This window comes from Paroedura picta, chromosome 4 (assembly GCF_049243985.1).
Source record: "Paroedura picta isolate Pp20150507F chromosome 4, Ppicta_v3.0, whole genome shotgun sequence".
In the NCBI taxonomy this organism is placed as follows: Eukaryota; Metazoa; Chordata; class Lepidosauria; order Squamata; family Gekkonidae; genus Paroedura; species Paroedura picta.
The window spans coordinates 99800885-99819470 of NC_135372.1; the positions used below are offsets into that span (position 1 = coordinate 99800885).

General features: G+C 46.8%; 1 protein-coding gene and 1 long non-coding RNA gene across 3 annotated transcripts in view; one reads left to right on the forward strand and one right to left on the reverse strand.

Annotated features, from left to right (window-relative positions):
* Positions 1-7: 7 nt before the first annotated feature.
* Positions 8-13396, forward strand: LOC143836008 (uncharacterized). The gene is made up of 3 exons (XR_013230449.1): positions 8-158; positions 11794-11896; positions 12662-13396. It is a non-coding gene; the product is annotated as an uncharacterized LOC143836008 (long non-coding RNA).
* The window catches only part of PIK3C2B (phosphatidylinositol-4-phosphate 3-kinase catalytic subunit type 2 beta), a 112060-nt gene continuing 101004 nt past the window's right edge, over positions 7531-18586 (reverse strand). For both annotated transcript variants that reach the window (XM_077334660.1, XM_077334661.1), the window contains 8 exons: positions 17607-17716; positions 17220-17421; positions 16601-16725; positions 15331-15448; positions 13403-13484; positions 11705-11811; positions 11462-11590; positions 7531-10081 (listed from right to left, as the gene is read on the reverse strand). In XM_077334660.1, the coding sequence (XP_077190775.1) occupies positions 9893-10081; positions 11462-11590; positions 11705-11811; positions 13403-13484; positions 15331-15448; positions 16601-16725; positions 17220-17421; positions 17607-17716 (1062 nt within the window). In that variant the 3' untranslated portion in view covers positions 7531-9892. The remainder of the gene's footprint in view (positions 10082-11461; positions 11591-11704; positions 11812-13402; positions 13485-15330; positions 15449-16600; positions 16726-17219; positions 17422-17606; positions 17717-18586) is intronic.

An 18586-nucleotide genomic window follows, 5' to 3' on the forward strand; every position in this document is an offset into this window, starting at 1 on the left:
CTGCGGAGTGACCTTTAGTCTTGGGCGATGGCTCCGCGCGGCGGTTGCATCAGCCGCTTGGGTTTTCAGCCGTTCCGATTAAGTGCTTGGTTGGAGGCTGACGGAAGCAGGCGTGCTCGGCAAGAGCCATTTAAACGGGGTGATCGTGAATACACGCGGTGAGGATAAAGCTGCCAGCTCTGGATTGGGAAATACCTGGAGACCTTGTGGGCGGGGAGAAGGATAATGCCATGGAGTCCACCCCGCAAAGCAGCACTGTCTCCAGCAGACCTGATCTGGAGTCTAGCGTTGAGTTTATAATTCCAGGGGATCCCCTGGCGGCATCTCCAATGAAGGAGCCCCTGGGGAATGGGGGGGGGGGCGGAGATTTGGAAATCTCCCCCACCCCCAAACTCGCGGAGTTTTCAGAAGCTGGAAAAGGAGATTTCTTTCCCCCGTGCTCTTTATCTCCATTCTTCACAGCAGGCAAAGGAAGCAGAAGTGTAGCGCCTTTGCAGGGAGGGGCCCTAACTGGTAATACAGCATCTATATGCCGTGCAGTAAGAGTATTGGCCATGCATTCCCAGGTTCAGTCCCCGGCAGGAGTTGTTGACTTGATGGCCTCATTCAGTATAAGGCAGCTTTGTGTTCATGAGTGGCACAAGGCTGAGACTGTACAAATAATTATAAGATAGGGGTAACCATGGCATTAAACATCAGTTGCACAAGTGGCATTTTTCCAGCTGAAGCGACTGTGCATTTAGAAAACTCAGAGGTTATGCATGACTGCAATGGCCCCTGTATGGCTACAACTTATTTTACTCAGAGATATCCTGTCTCTGAATGGAGATAAAAGTCAATTCTAATAGATTATTAGTTGGAGCTAGATGGCAGGTTAAGAGGAAAACAAAACTAACAGCAATATTACCGGGGAGTGCGGGGAGAGAATCAAAATACGCAGCAGACTGACCCCTAGGCCAATGGAACTGAGTTATGTTGGTATAAGGTCCATTTATGCTGGGGCAGGGCACTAGAGATCCCACTGGCACAGGAATGCTGCAGCCACACACCAGCAGAACAGCAGCCCAAACCCTGCTGCCAGTTAAGCGGCTTCCATGCTGTTATCAGTATGTGAACACCCCTTCCTGAGTAGGCATTGGCAAAAATGGCATCTTAGTCCATTGATAACCACATAGAGCTATGATCCCAAGCAGTGTGCCCCCAATCGGCACACTCACAAATGGTTCCAGGAAGTTACTCCTGAATTCCAGGGGTAGGGCACATGTCATGGAATGCTGTCTGACAGCTCCCTGCCTTGATGGCTTAGTGTGAGTAAACATGCAAATCAGTGGCGGACACAATATAAGGCACCTAGAACCACTGGGTGAACACCTGGGGGAAATATACCACAGGGAGAGCAAAGTCCTCACTTTGAGGTTGACCTGTCCCAGATTTCAGCCTACACAGGTACATCAGGTCTTCCACCAGGATCCCAAGGGGCAGCTGTTTTGGCCCATATGCTGTTGTTGATCCAACAGGTAGAGGCGACACTCCAACCATGCATCCGAAGCACCATCAAGTGTTCACACTAGATCAGAAGCCACTGCTTGTAAGCACCCCAGACACATCTGATCATTTCCTCCTATCAAGAAAATACACCCCTATCAGCAAAGGACTCAGCAGGATTACGGTGGTTGCAGTCCCACCAAAACATTCCATTGTCTCTGGATCTGGACAGAAGGAAAGCAGGGTAGCAATTCATGTTTTAACATTTATTTTTTTACTTATTTATTGTATTTGTTGATTGGTCCTGCCAGCTGGCAGCAGTTTACAGCAGATTAAAATATAGAACCCCATAGTACCCTATAGAATTGTTGTTCCCCTCTGTTGGGGACCCAAGCGGAAGGGAGCAACATGTGGCTGTTGAGGAAGCGACAAGGTGGACTCCCCTGACCATCAGGAAGCTTCTATCAAAAGGCAGCAATGAATGGCGGGGCTGGCAGATCTGTAATGGTGGCATCCAAGCATCCAAGCTTTTTGGCATCGTGAGGGTTGTGGATGAATGACAAATGCAGCAAAAGACTGCTAGGGGACTTGTCTGAGATTTTCAGCCTCCCCCCTCCCCAATTCACACACCTGCCCCTCTTCCTGCTGTGCCTCCAGGATGGGTGTTATGCAGGTTGACATAGGGACACCCATGATGGTGTGGGCACCCTGCTGGTGGCTGAAACAGGCAGTGAAAGGAGCATCCTTATATCCATGTTATTGTCTTGTTACTCTAAGCCCCTGTTCACTTTGTGTGCAGACTACCACCATGGAGTTCCCATGTGGCTGACAGGCGGAAGCTTGTCTCTTTAGGGGTGGGTATAGCAAAGGAGGAGCATCATTCCTGCTTGGTGTAGTGGTTAGAAGTGCAGACTTCTAATCTGGCGAGCTGGGTTTGATTTCTGAATAGGATAGCAGTACAACCTCCTCCCAAAAAATGTGGTTATAAATGAGGCATGATAATTGACTGATAATCTAGTTTGATATTGCCACCAAGTAATTGTCAGATAGGAAGGGAACAAAAATGAATGCAAAGTGGTGGACTGTCAGATCCTGGAGTGCCCTGTGGTGCACCGGGAGTCAGGTGAGGGGTATGGAGATTTTGCCACTGGAGTATGTTTTAATGGGGTTTTTATGTGTGTTTTTAATGGAATTTTATTCTGGAACCCAGGGGTCCCCAACCCCCGGTCCGCGGCCCGGTACTGGGCCGAAAAGGCCTTCATATCGGGCCGCCAGCGGCCGCGCCTGCCTCCTCCTCCCCTGCAGCGAGAGGGGGGGAAAGAGGCCGGCGCGGCAGCCGGCGCACCGGCGATGCAAACGCGCATGCGCAGAGCTGCCGCGCATGCGCATTTGTGCCCCCTGTTGGCGAAAACCCGCATGCACGGCAACTCTGTGCATGTGTGTTAGCGCCACCTGGTGGCCAAAACACGCATGCACAGCAATTGCGCATGCGCGTTTACGCGTAACTGTGGCAGCCGGGCCACTGGCTCTCCCCCACCCCCGGAGGCGGTCCCTGACCACAACAAGGTTGGGGACCGCTACTGTAACCCACTGCGAGGTGGCTTGCCAGGAGTGGCAGGAAACAAATCGAATTAATAATAATAATAATAATAATAATGTCTCCACCAACAAAACTGAACTACTAAGTACACACTCGACTGCCTCACTAAGCAACCTAAGAAGAGAGCAGTTTGGACAAGCTGCATGTTTGTATTAGAGCATGCATGCTCTTTTGGTGCCCTTTATCTAAGAGTAACAGACTGGTATCAGAACAAACACAAGTCAGTGAATTCCTATATCAGCTGTTATACTAGGAGTAGGCCTGCTTTATGTGAAGCAACTGGTTTAGGCAGAAATTCTAGCATATGCTGTTTTCTTGCCTCTCATTTTCATCTGGGCATCCTTTAAGTAAACGTATAACGTTTTAATTATAGAACAAAGTTTGAGTCCAGTGGCACTTTTAAGACTGACATAGTTTTATTCCAAGTATAAGCTTACTCCTTGACTAAATCTGAGGGTCTTCAAGGTGCCACTGGACTCAAACTTTGTTCTGCTGCTTCAGACCAACTTAGCTACCCACTTGAATCTATTTTAACTATACTTATTACAATCAAATCTGTCAAGGAAAATTAATCCATTGTACAGAGGTATCAAAACTAATCAATAAAAAGCCAAACATTTTCATTTGTAATATACTTCATGCTGTATGTGTTACAACAGCTTATTTTTATGAGTCATGGGCCTGCATGTGTTCTAACACACCAGTAATTAATTGGTTTAATGTTAAGCATCCTGTTTATGCTGATCACATGATAACACACAGTCAGTATACAGTTATTCAGGGATTAATGCATTTTGACGTATTTGTAGGAATTACAGGAAGACTGAGAAAACCTAGTTCTGTTACTATTTGTTGGTTTTGAACATTTAGGCATATCTTGGGGCGAGATTACTCACCTGAAGCCACCCCACCTTAAAGTTTCCTTTTCTGGCAGAGACCTGGAAATATGCTTTGAACAGTCACAAACAGCCAGAAATTGACTATGTGTAGCTTTCTTCACCATATCCTTACCATAGTTCCTCTCTATATTATGGAAATGGCCATCTGGGCGGTCCTGTCCGGGTGCTGTCCGGGTTAGGAACCTCCTGTACAGGTACTGTTGCTTCCTGTCCAGCGGGCAGGAAGCCTCCTTGAGAAGCTTTCTGGCCAGCGAGGAGGCACATCCACCGCTTCCAGGTAGCTCTGTCCAGGGGGGGCTTGGCGGGCCGCCAGGGACAGCAGCCTTTCCCTCGCTAGCGGCAGCAACAGGGCTTTGCAGCCCAAAGGGAAGCGGCTGCGGGCCAGGTGGGGGGAGGATTCCCTTTGGCCTCCAAAGCCCTCTCACTGCCTCGGAGAGGTGGCGAGAGGGCTTCGGGAGCCGAAGGGAAGCAGCCGCGGGGTGGTGAGGTGGGGGGAGGATTATCTTTCCTTTGGGCTGCAAAGCCCTCTTACCACCTCGCAGAGCTGGAGAGAGGGCTTTTCCTGCCCAAAGGGAAGCCTTTCAAAGCCCATTTTTAAAATGGGCTTTGATACTAGTCTTACACATAAAAAGCTGTATCTGTCAAGTTTGTACCTCCAGTGCCAGTAACAGCAAAAAGAGGCAACCCTGTTGCAAAGGTTCAGAGCACCCATGCCCACTGGATAATCCCGGAGTTAGTATATGGCAACGCAGTACACCAGAAAGCAAAGGAACATGCTTGATGCAGTCTGTCAATTAGTCCAGTGGTCCCCAACCCCCGGTCCGGGGACCGGGACCGGTCTGTAGATCAGTTGGTACCGGGCCGCAGCTACTCCTCATCCTCTTCCCTGGCTGCTGACTTGGGGGCTGCCCTGCCACTCTGCCGCTAGCTCACCTTTGGTGCTCTCCAGCAGCGGCCATGGCTGGGGCTCCCCCTCAGCATGGCACTGCGCAGCTGTTGCTGGCAGCGCCCCCCAGTGGGCGGTGAGAAGTCAGGGGCACCAGCAGGCTCAGGGGGCACGACATCCCTCAGCAAAAGACTATCCTCCCCCGGGCCTCATAAAATTGTCAAGCGTTGACCGGTCCCCAGTGATAAAAAGGTTGGGGACCACTGAATTAGTCCATTTTAATCAAACCATGCAGGAAATTACAGTGTCATTAGAAACTGCACCAAAGTTAAGGTATTAAAAGCTGAATGCAGTATCCCTACAGTGCAGTCAATAAAAGGAACAAATGTTCTGCCTTCCTTATAAAAATTGGCAACTCAACGAGGTGAAATTGATCACCTCCAAAAAGAGGAGAGCCCAGGTCCCACAATATTATTATAATTTCCTCTACATATCCAAATCATAAGGTTTTAGGCAGCCAAGTTTTGTCTTTATATTTCTTCAGTCTCTCACGCTTAATCAGTTCTCCACTGTCCTCATGAGCAACCTTTAAGCAAGCAGGCTGTGGCCAAAGCTGGTGTTGTAACATCCCAAATGGTCCAAAATGAAGTACACAATCCCACTGTGCTGGTGGGAGTGGGGAGAAGCTGTTAAAAAAGTAATGGAATTTGCATTCTAGAGGTTTTAGGCATTCATAGGCTGGAATACTTAAGAGCTCTCAAATGTGAACATCTGGGACAGCTATACAATCTTCCTATATCTGGGACAGCTATACAATCTTCCTATGTACCTGCATACTAGATATTGTGGGATGCTCCCAGGCTAAAAAGCTCTCTTTTTGATTATTTGCTGAATTTTCTCTTTTTGACCTTCATAATTTGATTTGATTCCTATATAGGCAAAGGGGTGCCGGTCTGGTTGTTATTGAGGCTTCTCATTATAAAGGACAGGAAAACTGAAAGCAAGCAGACTAATTCAGTACTGGATTCCCTCCTGATGTTTGTGTTGTATAAGTGAGTTAATGGAACTGCAAAGCAGGAACCGTGATTCAAACAGCAGGGACTCTTAATGACACAGGAGCCATCCTCGTAATGGATCGTTTAAATCAGTGGTCCCCAACCTGCGGGCCACGGCCCGGTGCCGGGCCGCGAAGGCCATGGCGCCGGGCCGCAGCTCCCTCTCCCTGCCCCCCCCCCCGCAGTAAAAAACTTCCCAGGCCGCAAGCTTGCGGCCCGGGAAGCTACTTACTGCGGGAGGGCGGGGAGAAGGAATCGGGGCCGGGCTGCGCCCGTGCAGGCCGCGCCCGCGCGGCCCAATCCGCAGGCGCGGCCCACGGGTGCGGCCCGATCCGCGGGCGTGGCTCGCGGGCGCGGCCCGATCCGTGGGCGTGGCTTCTGGGCGCGGCCCGATCCGCGGGCGCGGCTCAATGCGCGGGCGCGGCCCGCAGGCGCGGCCCGAAGCGTGGGCGTGGCTCGCGCGGGCGCGGTCCCCGCGGGCGCGGCCCGATGCCCTGCCGGTCCCCAGCCTAATAAAGGTTGGGGACCACTGGTTTAAATAGTCCAGTTGGTTTGGTAACTTGCACTGGGCCAATCACAGTCTTTGACAGGCACCCCTATGCTGTACATAAGTTTGGGTGGTGGGCTGTTGAGTTAGTTCTGTTGTGTATGATCCAATAACGAGCTGATGTTTTAACTCCGTGCCTTATTGAACCTGCTATTTAATAATTTATATGCACAAACTCACAGTTCCATCATTTAGTCAAAGTCTTAGGTTGCTAAGAGTATCTATAACAGGCTTTTCTCAACCAGGGTTTTATGAAACCATGGGATTTTGTGATGGCCCTAGGATTTCACTGATTGGTTGGGAGTTAATTAATTTGTTATATGTATTAAAAAAAAATTCAAAAATACCAATGATATGATCCCTCCCCAAATAACCAATGATGAGCCTGAGGGGAGGGGCCTTGGCCATACAAATCCTTCCTGGGTGAGGCTCATAATGTATGGTAGTGACTGGGGTCCAGAGAAGAACACTCATTTTAATAACTGCTCATAATGTATGGTAGTGATTGGAGTCCAGAGAAGTAAGAACTCTCATTTTAATAACTGCTGGGTTGGGGGGCTGCTCTGGCCCTGTTTCTGTGTTTATTTGGGGGGGGGGGGTAAAATGGCATAGGCCTGACCCGCCCTGTTCTTGACATGGAGGCCTGGGGGCCACAGAGTGGCATAGGCCTGCCCCAGCCCTGTTTCTGCAGGCTCCCATTGGTGATGAAGAGAAAACTGGTAGCCACCCTTGGATGCATGTATGGTTCTGTTCACAAATCATTTGAAAATATTTCTGTGCTGTCACTTTCTGTGCTGTGAGAATGTCCTGATGATGTCACATCTGGTGAGAGCGTGGGTGATGTCACTTCCAATGACATGTGACTTCCAGGGGCATGGCAGGAAGGTATGGCCTGCTGACCACTTCTGGGGGTTCTCAAAGCTTTAAGAATGTTTCAGGGATTTCTCAACGGTAAAAAGGCTGAGAAAGGCTGGTCTATGAGGAATACATTTTGGAGCTTATAATTTTCATTTTGGATTTCAAAATCTCTTGCAGAAAATGCACAACACAGTTACTACTGAATTCCATATCCTTTTATTTTTTTAATTAATGCCACCATTTTACAATTGAGAAAGTTGCATATTCATGTAAGGTCCTTTCCTTTACCTGCCTTCCTACAGGACAGATTACAGAATCAATGAACAGGGCTACTGCCCTCATATGCGGCTTTCTGAAGTCTCCCTGCAGCAATGTAGAGATTAATAAAATGGCACCTTCAGATGAGTCTCAGTCTAGGAAGTGGCTACAACAGTCCTTCCCCTGAACTCAGCCTATTTCCATTGGTCACCTGCTAAATTCAACATTTTAAAATCTTTACATGATCGTACTATCGATCCTGAGAAGCATTCCATTGGTTTAAGGTGTTCCTCTACTATGAACAGCTCATCAAGAGGGAAACATGACAGGTCCTTGGCAATGGACTAAGCCCATAGTCACAAGGCTTCTGCCTGGGATGTGGAAAGACCCTCCCCGTCATCTTTTGAAATACTGTCTCTTTCATACCAGGAGGCAAATAGCACAAGACATGTCTTAAAATTGAGGATTTAAAAAAAAAATCTATTATTTATATAATTGTAAAAGAGAACAGGCTTAAAAGCTTGTAGTTTCCCAACTCGATGGGAAAAGGTCAGTTTGTTTTCCGGTAAGTTTCTCTTCTCAAAAGAAAGGAGAAATAATATCTTAAGGCTACCTGTTCTACAGGAGCTCTTGGGATTCCATGCGTGTATACAAAGGCTTAAGAAATCAGTGGCATTTAATGACAAATGCCTGATAACCTTTTACTTAATCATTCTACAGTAGGGTTGCCAGGTCTGTCCTGGCAACTGGTGGGAGAAGGGGCAGGGGAGACATATCAGGAGCAGCAGAGAGCCCCAGCCAACATACAGGGCTATTTCTATATCACTGTCCATGTGGCCCAGAAGTGGCATCATATGCAGGACGTTCGGATGATGTGCTGGTATTTGGGCAAAAAGCCTATGGTAAATTTGGCTTCTATCACAGAGTTTTTGCCCAAATACCACCCACCATCCCAGAGGTGATCACATCACTTCTGGGTCACATGGGCAATGACATAGATACATCACTGCATGTTAGATGGTTCTCCCTCTTTTTCGGAGCAAGTTCTCCCCTGCTGACCAGCTGATTGGCAGAGGGGATGTGGAGCTTGGCCATGGGATCCCCGCCTCCATTGGAGGGGGGGGCGGTCTGGCAACCCTATCCTACAAATTTGCCTTTTACCTCTTGCCTCCAGTCGACCATCTTGGAAGAAGAGCCTATGGTGTTAATAAATGGCTCATCTATTAAAAATTTAAACCTAGTGTAATTTGTATTTTAACTAATGAGGTAGCCTACAACAAGGAGACCAACTTCTATCAACAGTGCTTATGCTAATTACATGCCTAGGAAGGATAAGACTTCTGCTTGCATCAATGCAATGTATCTCTTCCCAGATTTAGTGCAACTCATCCCATCAAGCAGATCCAGTCCCTTTAGCTGACTGGGAAAAACAGTAACATGAGAAACACTTCAATTCAGCAAGCAAGAAACGTGGAAGTAATTCAGCTGCCAGATGCTTGCTGTGGTCAAGGCCTTTGCTGGTAGATGTTTGGAATTAAGAGTAACATGGTTGCCTTCTGCCTCCATGAGACAAGTGCAGATGTTAGTCTAAGACAGCATGTTTCCTAGGTTACATCTCCTAGCAGAAAATCAGGAATTGTAAGCTCTACACTTGTACAAATTACACTGCTCTCCGTTGGAAGCAAATTCCCCAAGATGGCTTAAGTTGGAGCACACCAGCTCCTATTCCACAGATAAGGGTTTAATATACCATTAATACCCACCCAAAGTCTCTTTCACCACCCCTCACCCACTTGCCTTCACCCAAATTCTTATGCACATATTCCTTAAAAAATAATAAAAAAACAAAACAGAACACCTTTGAGAAAGTCCAGTAAGAACCTCATTGACAATATAGCCCCCACCCTGCAAGGTCTTATGTCCTATCTGGACTCAAATTAATTTTTTTTACCTTTAAAAAAAAATTAAAATATCTCCAAAGAAAAAGATCCCCTAATATTTTACCCCTCCATCACTATAATTCATTGCTCCCTTGACACAAGGTAAATGTATAAAATGACAAGTCTATGGCAGCCATTTCAAGTCATAATAGGATATCCCATCATGGCTCAACCCCAAATGCTCGCTCTCCACAGGAAATTAACCCTTCATTTGCAAAGAAGCTATATATCCATCCTTCTTATTTGCAGGAAACACAATCCTCTCAGATATATCAGGATACAACTCCTGAAACGTGCACCAGTTCCCAGGGACTTCCGTGGGGCCAGAGTGGTTCCAAATGCACTGTTGCTGCCTCACTGCTCCTCACATGGTCCCATGGCTCCTAGAGCCCAACTCAAACCAGCCCATCTTCTCCTGTGTCAGATCCAGGTCCCGTAGTCTGATAATGACCTCCCCAAGGAGGATGTTCTCCCAGAAGCCCTCTTCACTCAGGACACTGAGACGCAGCTCCCGTTGGTGGAGGTCTCCTTTTGGAATCCCATCATAGATAAGCTGCAAGATACAAACAGTGTCAGGGTGGAAGGTGACTACCTCTCTTTGGAGGGCTCAAAAAAGCAGCTGCTAACAACATGAGTAAATAATACATTGTTCCTGAGTATATCCCCTGGTCCAGTTGACAGATGCGGTCTGGGAGTTCAAGTATTCATAACATGCTAGGTGTACAGCAACCTGACTTGGACTGGGACCATAGTGCATGGGGAAAGGGGGATGTCTTCCTGACCTGAGATACCTCCAGAGATCCACTAGTTGCCTTGCAGGGGAATATTAACACACAGCATGAAGGAGGCACTTTTCCCATCTCTCCAATCCAGACCATGCCCTGGTGCACACAAGACCTAAGGTTCAATTATAGGAACTCCCAAACCATGCCTGTTGACTGAATATGGGAATGTATGTGGGGAAAGTCTATTGTGCAGTTGGTGTCTCTGACTTCCAAAGTAGAATATCTGTTCCAAATTATTTAGGACACTGTTGAATGAAGTATATAGATGTATCTTAACACAACCATGTATTTTTCTAGCATATACCTTCGAGGTAAGTGTTATCTGCCATGAGAAACCAAGAACTCTGCTATGAAATAGGTTTAAAAGTCTTTAAATAAACTTCTATGGGTGACAGATTCGACTATAGTAAAATTTGTGTAAATTCAGCACTTGATCATAAATGCTCACTTAACCAGCAGTGCTCAGAGAATAAGCTCTTCCCTTCGCTCCCATACCACTGCATCTTTGGGCACGTGCACACCCCACTCCCCATCTAGCTGATGCAAGGTTTCTAATAGTTGGCACTGCCAGCTGACATCCTTGAGTTCCTTCTTCCCCTTTAGTCTGCCTCAAGCTGACAAGAGCTAGCCCTGCTGAAGGACTCTCAGGAAGTTGGTCTGCCTGTCCACCTGCCATGTAGGATGTCTCTATGGCTTGAGGGGAATGGTTCTGCCAGGTATGGGTGCAGTTGCCAAAGAATTCCCCAACAGAGTGGGGGTTGCTGATTTTTCTATGGGTAAGGTGGGGTAGTTACTACCTTATGATGTGAGCTGGATAACATAGCTTTTAGTGAACTGTAGTTCTCACACATTTTGAATACTATTTAATGGATAAGCACAAACAATATATGGCCAATTCTGCAGCAAAATGGTGGTATCTGAAAGATGTAACAGAAATTCTCAAATGTTTGAAAAAGCATTAATTTGAAACATGCCTCCACTTGTACAGAGGTTGGCTATTTTATGACTGGGGGGTGGGGAACGGGATCTCAGCCACTTGCCTCTATTTTCAAGTCAACACAAAGCTGAATATTTATAAATGCCTATTTTTATCAAGTCTGTATCAGCATCTGCCTTGGCCCACTGAGGTAGGGCATGCAGGAACGTACCATTTCATTGTAAGTTGGGTTGCAGGTTTTTCGAGCAACTTTAGTTTTCCTCTTGGTTGTTTTCTGGGGATCAGGCAGAAGGTAGATCTTAACGTAAGGGTCAGGGTCACTGCCATCCTGGAGAGGCTGCTGGAAAAGGAAGAGGAAGCCATTCCTGGTTGTCAGTGAGTCTCATCTCACAAGATTGCGGATGGAATAAGCCTAGCTGAGCCACCCTTCAGGTAGTCAAAGCTCAGCACTTACCAGACCTCGGATGTGCATCACCATGATAAAGAGCTTGTTGTTCTTGTAGGAGAGTGACAGCTTCACTTCACCACCCATCTTTCCAACAGGTTGGGACCACATAGCATCTAGGGAGAAAAGGATCAGTCTGCAGTTTGGGCATAACAAAAGAATCTTTCTAGAGACACAGAAAGAGATGGCTGCAATACCCAGGTCAGAGCAACTTGTACACATTTTCATAACGTTTGCATGCTTAACCTTTCTAATCATTCCCCACATACATACACACATACTTTATCCATTCCCTGTTTAGCCAATATTCCATCTCTCTTCTGTCCCATAAATGTGTGACGAATGCTAAGACTTGTCCTACCACACCACTCAAACCCAATGTCAATTACTTGCAAACACATACGCCCCAATGAAAATGTTCACTTTCGGAAGAAACAACAGATGGTTTTATGAGACCAGCACTTTCCAGACATACCAGACTGGTATTATGACAGCCAAGTGACAGACCTGTAAGGATTTGAAGGGAGCATCTCACTTCCTCCTCCTGCACTGTTTCATTTTTCTTTTCCCCAAAGCCTCCATAGCCTCCCCTCTTTTCCTGTTTCCTCCTCTCCTTCTCACCTGACAGCTAACCTATATATATCCCCCCCCCTTCAGCTTTCCTTCCTTCCCTCCCTTCACTTCCCTTGGCACCCTCCACCTAGGAAAACTATGGCCCAGTTGCACAATGTCAACTGCCAGGCTGAACCCAATGGATTTGGAGAAGAGAACCTACAAGGATTTATGGGATAGGGGGGCACCTGCACCTCACTGTTCTCTGAAATCATCTTCTCCATACTATTCCTTCTTTCTCACCTTTCTCTGTTTCCTTTTTTCCTTCTCACTCACCAACTCACCTTCCTTTAATATGCCTTCCATCTTCAAATATATTTATTTACTTCATTAGTACCTTTCCTTTCTCCACAGCAGGGACTCACTACACATATTGATACTAGACTGGCTGCTGTTAAATACTAGGAAGCAGGGCAAGTCATGGAAGCCGGGAGATATTAAGTTGCTTGACTGTTGCTGCTAGACTGGCTCAATGAGTCCTCCCATGAAGATGCAAACAGCCTTGGAAAAGGTCCTACCCTCCTTACTTAGAGAAAACAAGTCTTGAAGACTGGCAAGAGCCACAGATTTCATCGTATCAATTTCTTTAAATACAGCTGTTGCTTTTATCATTTGGAGGATTTTATCCACCCAATGTACCTTTTCAGATTTGTTTTTTGTCTGAAAACCCAGAACTTTGCTCAGGTTTATACAAAGATCTGTCATGTCTGTTCATGGCTTCAGTCTCTGGATTTAAGTATCCACAGATCTGACCATGTTGAGAATTAGATATATTGATTTCACACTGAGGAATGCTGTACAAGAGCCTTGGCTTTCCTTCCGTACCCCTAGTACTGTTCCAGATTCAAAAGCTGTATCACTTCTCAACTCTGAACTAGTGTGGTGTGGTTAGGAAAGGAAAGACCCTTGTCCCACATAAAAATCCTCACTCTGCTATCTAAGCTTATGGGGTAGCCCTGGGCCAGTCCCTCTCAGACTAAGCTAACCCACATGCTGGTTGCCGTGAGGGGTAAGACAGAGAGGACAGAACCCTGTATGCTTCCATGAGCTTCTTGGAGAAAGGACAAGTTAAAATAAATTAAGACAGAAGTTTACCTGCAGGCTTTGGAGCTGGGTTGGTGCCTGCAGCCACTTCATCCCTTGGAAGGGGGTGAAAAAACGTATACAGCAGATCAGACTGCAAGAAAAGCACATTAGGTCACATAATTTTATTTTTCTGATTTTACTTTCCAATATATTTTGTATTCTGTATGTTTTAATGATGTTTACCACCCTGAGCCACTATGCAGGAGGGCCATATAAAAATCTAATAATAAATCCTTATCCATGGTTCCTCTATATATTTGTGAAATAGCCTGGGGGGTGCTGGAATGTGTCCGGCTGCCTGAATAGGGCCAATCAGGGTGCAGCCAGCATTGGCCCTGATTGGCCCTGCCCCTACAGCTCCCGCCCTCCCTCCCTGGATGCGCCAGAGACAGAGAGAGACACACAGAGCTTTGCCAGACCAAACATGAGCCTCATTCCCTCCTATCGCTCTGCTGCGAGGGAGGCAGAGAGAGACACAGAGAGAGCTGCTCTGTGCTGCTGACAGAGACACAGAGAGAGCCACCCCTGCTGCGACGGAGGGAGAGAGAGAAAGACAGAGCTGTCCCAAACTGCACACCAGCCCTCTCTCCCTCCTACAAACCAGCCCTGATTATCTGCTATGCCTCCTACTGTGAGGCACACAGCTACACGCAGGGAGAGAGACAGAGAGAGAGAGAGAGAGAGAGAGAGAGAGAGAGAGAGATCTGCACCTCCCGGTGTCCCCTGGGTCCTAGTGCCCATTGCATTCCTGCTTGCAATGGGCTTTCTTGCTAATAATAATAATAACAATAATAATAATAGCAAGTCACCAACTTCTGCTCTTGACAATATAGGAAGAAGAAGAGTTTATTCTTATATGCTGCTTTTCTCTACCTGAAGGAGTCTCAAAGCGACTTACAGTCGCCTTCTCTTTCCTCTCCCCACAACAGACACTCTGCGAGGTAGGTGAGGCTGAGAGAGCCCTGATATCACTGCTCGGTCAGAACAGTTTTATCAGTGCCATGGTGAGCCCAAGGTCACCCAGCTGGCTGCATGTGGGGGAGTACAGAATCAACCTGGTTCACCAGATTAGAAGTCCGCCCTTCCTAACCACTACACCAAGCTGGGTTGCCAGGCAAGGTGACTTACTGGCAATGGAAGCTCAGCACACCCAGTGTGTCCAGACATGACATCAGCATGCTGCCGGGGATGCGCCAACATATGGGCAAAATGGAAGACCATCATCAGCATCCCTCAGCAATGTGCTGACATCACTTCTGGACACACAGAGAATGACATCAGTACGTTGAGATGCTGTCAACATTCTTCTCCCATTTCCTGTGATCTTCACCCCAGCACCCACGTGAGTGGTGGTAGGGATGTGCCGGGGGAATCCCTGCTGCCCTCAGAAAATGGCAGCCTTGCCATATCATCATGTCATATCAAATGATAGTTCGGTTGACTATGTTGCCTCTGCATACCACCCTCAAGTGATAATCAGCTCATAACATGTGGATACATTCTTGGGGCTGAAGATTCATAAGGCTCTTTAGTATATAAAATGGTTATTATTATGCATAGTAATTGTATATAAGTCCAAAAGTTAATGTTTGTGTCCTCCCAGGATATGAATGGAAAAGCAGGGATAGGGCTGCTCTCAGCTTGCTATCACTGTCAAACAAGTCCTCCTGCCTCTGATGCTTTGGATCGTCTCCAATGGTAAAATGAGGCTCTCAGATTGGCAACTGAGAAAGGAAGTGGTATGCATACTATGTTTGTACCAGCAAGGTAACCTGAAGCATCATTGCAAGTGTTTATAGAACAACTGCAGGAAAAGACACTTGTAGAAAAGAACAGATGATGCTCTGAGTACATGCTGCAGTCCTTTCACACAAATGACCTTTGGTCTTCTTACATCACTGCCTTTTCCCTTTGCCATGGCAAGAGCCGGTCCTTACCTCAGCCACTTCAGGAGCAGCGTGGAGTAGATTCCAGATGTAGCCATTCAGTTCTTCTTTCCTCTTTTCTGCAACTGCCTCCCCTCGTGAACGCCCGATCACAAACCTGCTGGGGAAGCTGGGAAATTGTGGGGTGGAGAGGGGAATAAGAGACATCAGTTTGGCTCACAGTCTTGAAAAAAGCAAAAAGCTCCCCATTCCTTGCAATGGCGTTATGCAGTAATTAATTTTAGAAAGCTCAATTTGATTACACTGTAGGATGTGCACTACAATTCATATCATTCTTTGCAAATCTACATGCAAACCACTTGTATTCACCTTCCAGACAGCCAGTGTGGTGTACAGTGTCAAATTAAGATAGGGTTGCCACGTCCCCTTGGTCATTAGCAGGGGATGGGGGGGGGGATGATTTGCTAGAGTCAAATTGGAAAACTCCTAGATATTTGGGGATGGAACCTGGCAGGGCCTGCAGTGGGATACAATGCCATAAAAACCCATTATCCCAAACCATCCATGTTTTGCAAGGAAACTGATCTTTGTAGTCTGGATATGTGCTGTAGTTCGAGGCCCTACCTGGAGTCTGGCATCCCTGCGCTAAGATGTGGGAGACCCAGAGTTGAATCTCTACTCTGCCATTAATGTTTTCTGAGCCACTCACACTCTCAGCCTAAGCCACCTTACAGGGTTGTTGTAAGAATAAAATGGAGGAGAGGAGAACAATGGAAGGCAGGAGAACTTGTCATACAAATAGTTCACTGCATGTTAATAAGAAGTGTTTCTCCTAAAAGGTACAAATCACAGAAGCAATCAGCCTTGACCTGACTGCATGGATATAAGCTAAGGACAGGTTTTCCCCAATCACCTCTTGCACTGTGAGAATTCAGCACCAAAATACAATGGTGCAGAATGCATCAGAACCAGGTATATACTTTGAGGATGGATGCAGAACAAATACCAAGCCAGCCAGCCACGTAATGCACCCCCTGCCCAAAAAACCCTATTGGCTTTTTAGCTGATCTAACTAGTGGAGGAGGAGGTTATTCCTGACCCCCAAATCAGGAGCTCCTGACTGTTGGTGAAATACGCAAACACATACACACAGGGCTTTCCAAAGGGGAACATTTTATTTCATGAAAGCAAGGAAGCACAGAGCCTAGCACACAGACCTTTACATGTGCATATAATCAGGTACACAGATTTGTATCCTGATTCTACACTTAGTAAGAGAAGCACAAACGGAAAAGGAGTCTTGTAATCCAATCGAGCTAACCTGGGCAAAAGAGAAGAAGGAACAATGAGGCGCAGCTTGTTATGCAACTCCTGGAACTCCTCAAAGGTGCGCTGGATGTAGGTGATCTCGGAGGGGTTCTCCCGTTTCACTTTCACAATGTATATCTGAGGCAGGGAGAGAAAGTCTCCTTGAATTACAACTACAAATCTAAAAAATGTGGGTCCACGAGAGATACAAACTGCACCCATCCAGTGATCCCTCAGGAGGAGGTGCTAACAGCTGCAGATCTTCCCATAATCCCCGCCCTCAAGAGATTATTCTGACCCTGGAATTTATTTTCCAGGTTGTGGGTTGGGAAGCTGCAGTGGGAAGGGTAAATGGGCAAGTCAGTCCTTCTTCCAAACCGGAGCTGCACTGATTGAAGAAACAGAAGACAATTTCATTCATTTTCTCCTTGCCACTGCAGCCTCCCAGTCTATATGGCTATTAGCCCACAGTGGTTATCCTAACCTTGGGAATGAGCTTTCCTGGAGTAAAAAGGGCTGCTTGAAGGAAGGCAGCATGGGAAATATCTGTGATTCTTGTCTACACATTGCAGAAGCCAAACCAATGCCCACTGTCCTCTGATTACACCAAAATATCTACGGACAGGACTCACATAGCCCTTGCTGGGATTGAAGACTTTTTCATGACGCCACAGGAAGATATCAACGATCCGGCTAGAGGTCTTGATAGTGTGCACACGGGGAGCAAAAGAAAGTGTTGGCCGGGAGTCTGAAGCTGTGAATTTCATCTGTGCCAGATTGTGAATGAAGAAGTTGAGCTTCGTGGCTACACTGCCCAGACTGGATTCTATCAACCTGCATCACAGCATGAAATGTCCAAGTTGTAGATAGATAAGGCATTACCTGTTCTACAGCAAGATGTTCAGAAGCAAGATGTTCAGTCTCTCATAGAGAATCATGGAAGACCAGAGTTGTGGGACATTGAGTTAGCTGATCATTTTTCCTTACAACCATTAGGATTAATATTAACTCCCACTCACCTGGTGAAATAGGTGGTGGCATCTGCCTCAGAGTCCTGGGGTCTCAGTGCGTCATAGACATACTTCAGGTCCTCCAGGTCAGACAACTCAGGGATTCCACAGGATAGCATCTGGGTATCAAAAAAAAGTCATAGAATCATAGAATTGGAAGGGGCCATACAGGCCATCTAGTCCAACCCCCTGCTCAACACAGGATCAGCCCAAAGCATCCTAAAGCAATTAGGATTAGCATCACAAAATAATGGATTAACATCACAAAATTACTCAAGCTGTGTAGATACCATGTTCCTGAGACATACCACAGGCAATCTGGCTTCTCACCCCCCCCCCCCCCCAATAAAACAAAGGAAGAACTGCAAGGAAAGGAAAGATGCCTCTTCCAAGAATCCTGCACCCTTTTAAGGCCCCATGCCAGGGGGAGTTTCTATAGCCCAAGCCATCTTAACTAGAATACAGCACTTCCCCTTCAAAGCTCTGTGCTGCCAAGAACATTGTGGAATGTTGCTGGACCTTTCACTTACCTTCTTCTCCCACCAAGTGTAGCATGCAGGACTTTAGTTTTACCGCACAACAAGGTGGACAACAGTAGGAGCAAAAATAGGAAAAATAGCTGCCACATGTTCATTTATGTGAGGCTCCCTGCTAGCCTTGGGTTTCTGCCAAACTCTTTACCGTTCATGCAGCTAAAATTGCCTTCCATTTGGCCAAGAAAAGATGTTACCCCCTCACCAAGATAAATGCTTCTCTTATAGCTCAGGCCGAATGAAAAGGCCAAATAAGCTGAGTCACGACAGAGGGAATGCTTCATAGTGGAGGGACTGCAGGCTTGGAAGGCCAAGAGCAGTGCCCTGTTCTTCAAATCAAGATGCATTCCCACCACTCGGTATCTCTCTGCATTCCACCCTAACCCTAACCGAAAAAGTCGGCAACAGATTCTGTGAAGCAGGATTCAAGCGAGTGTTAAAAAGATCCAGACTGGT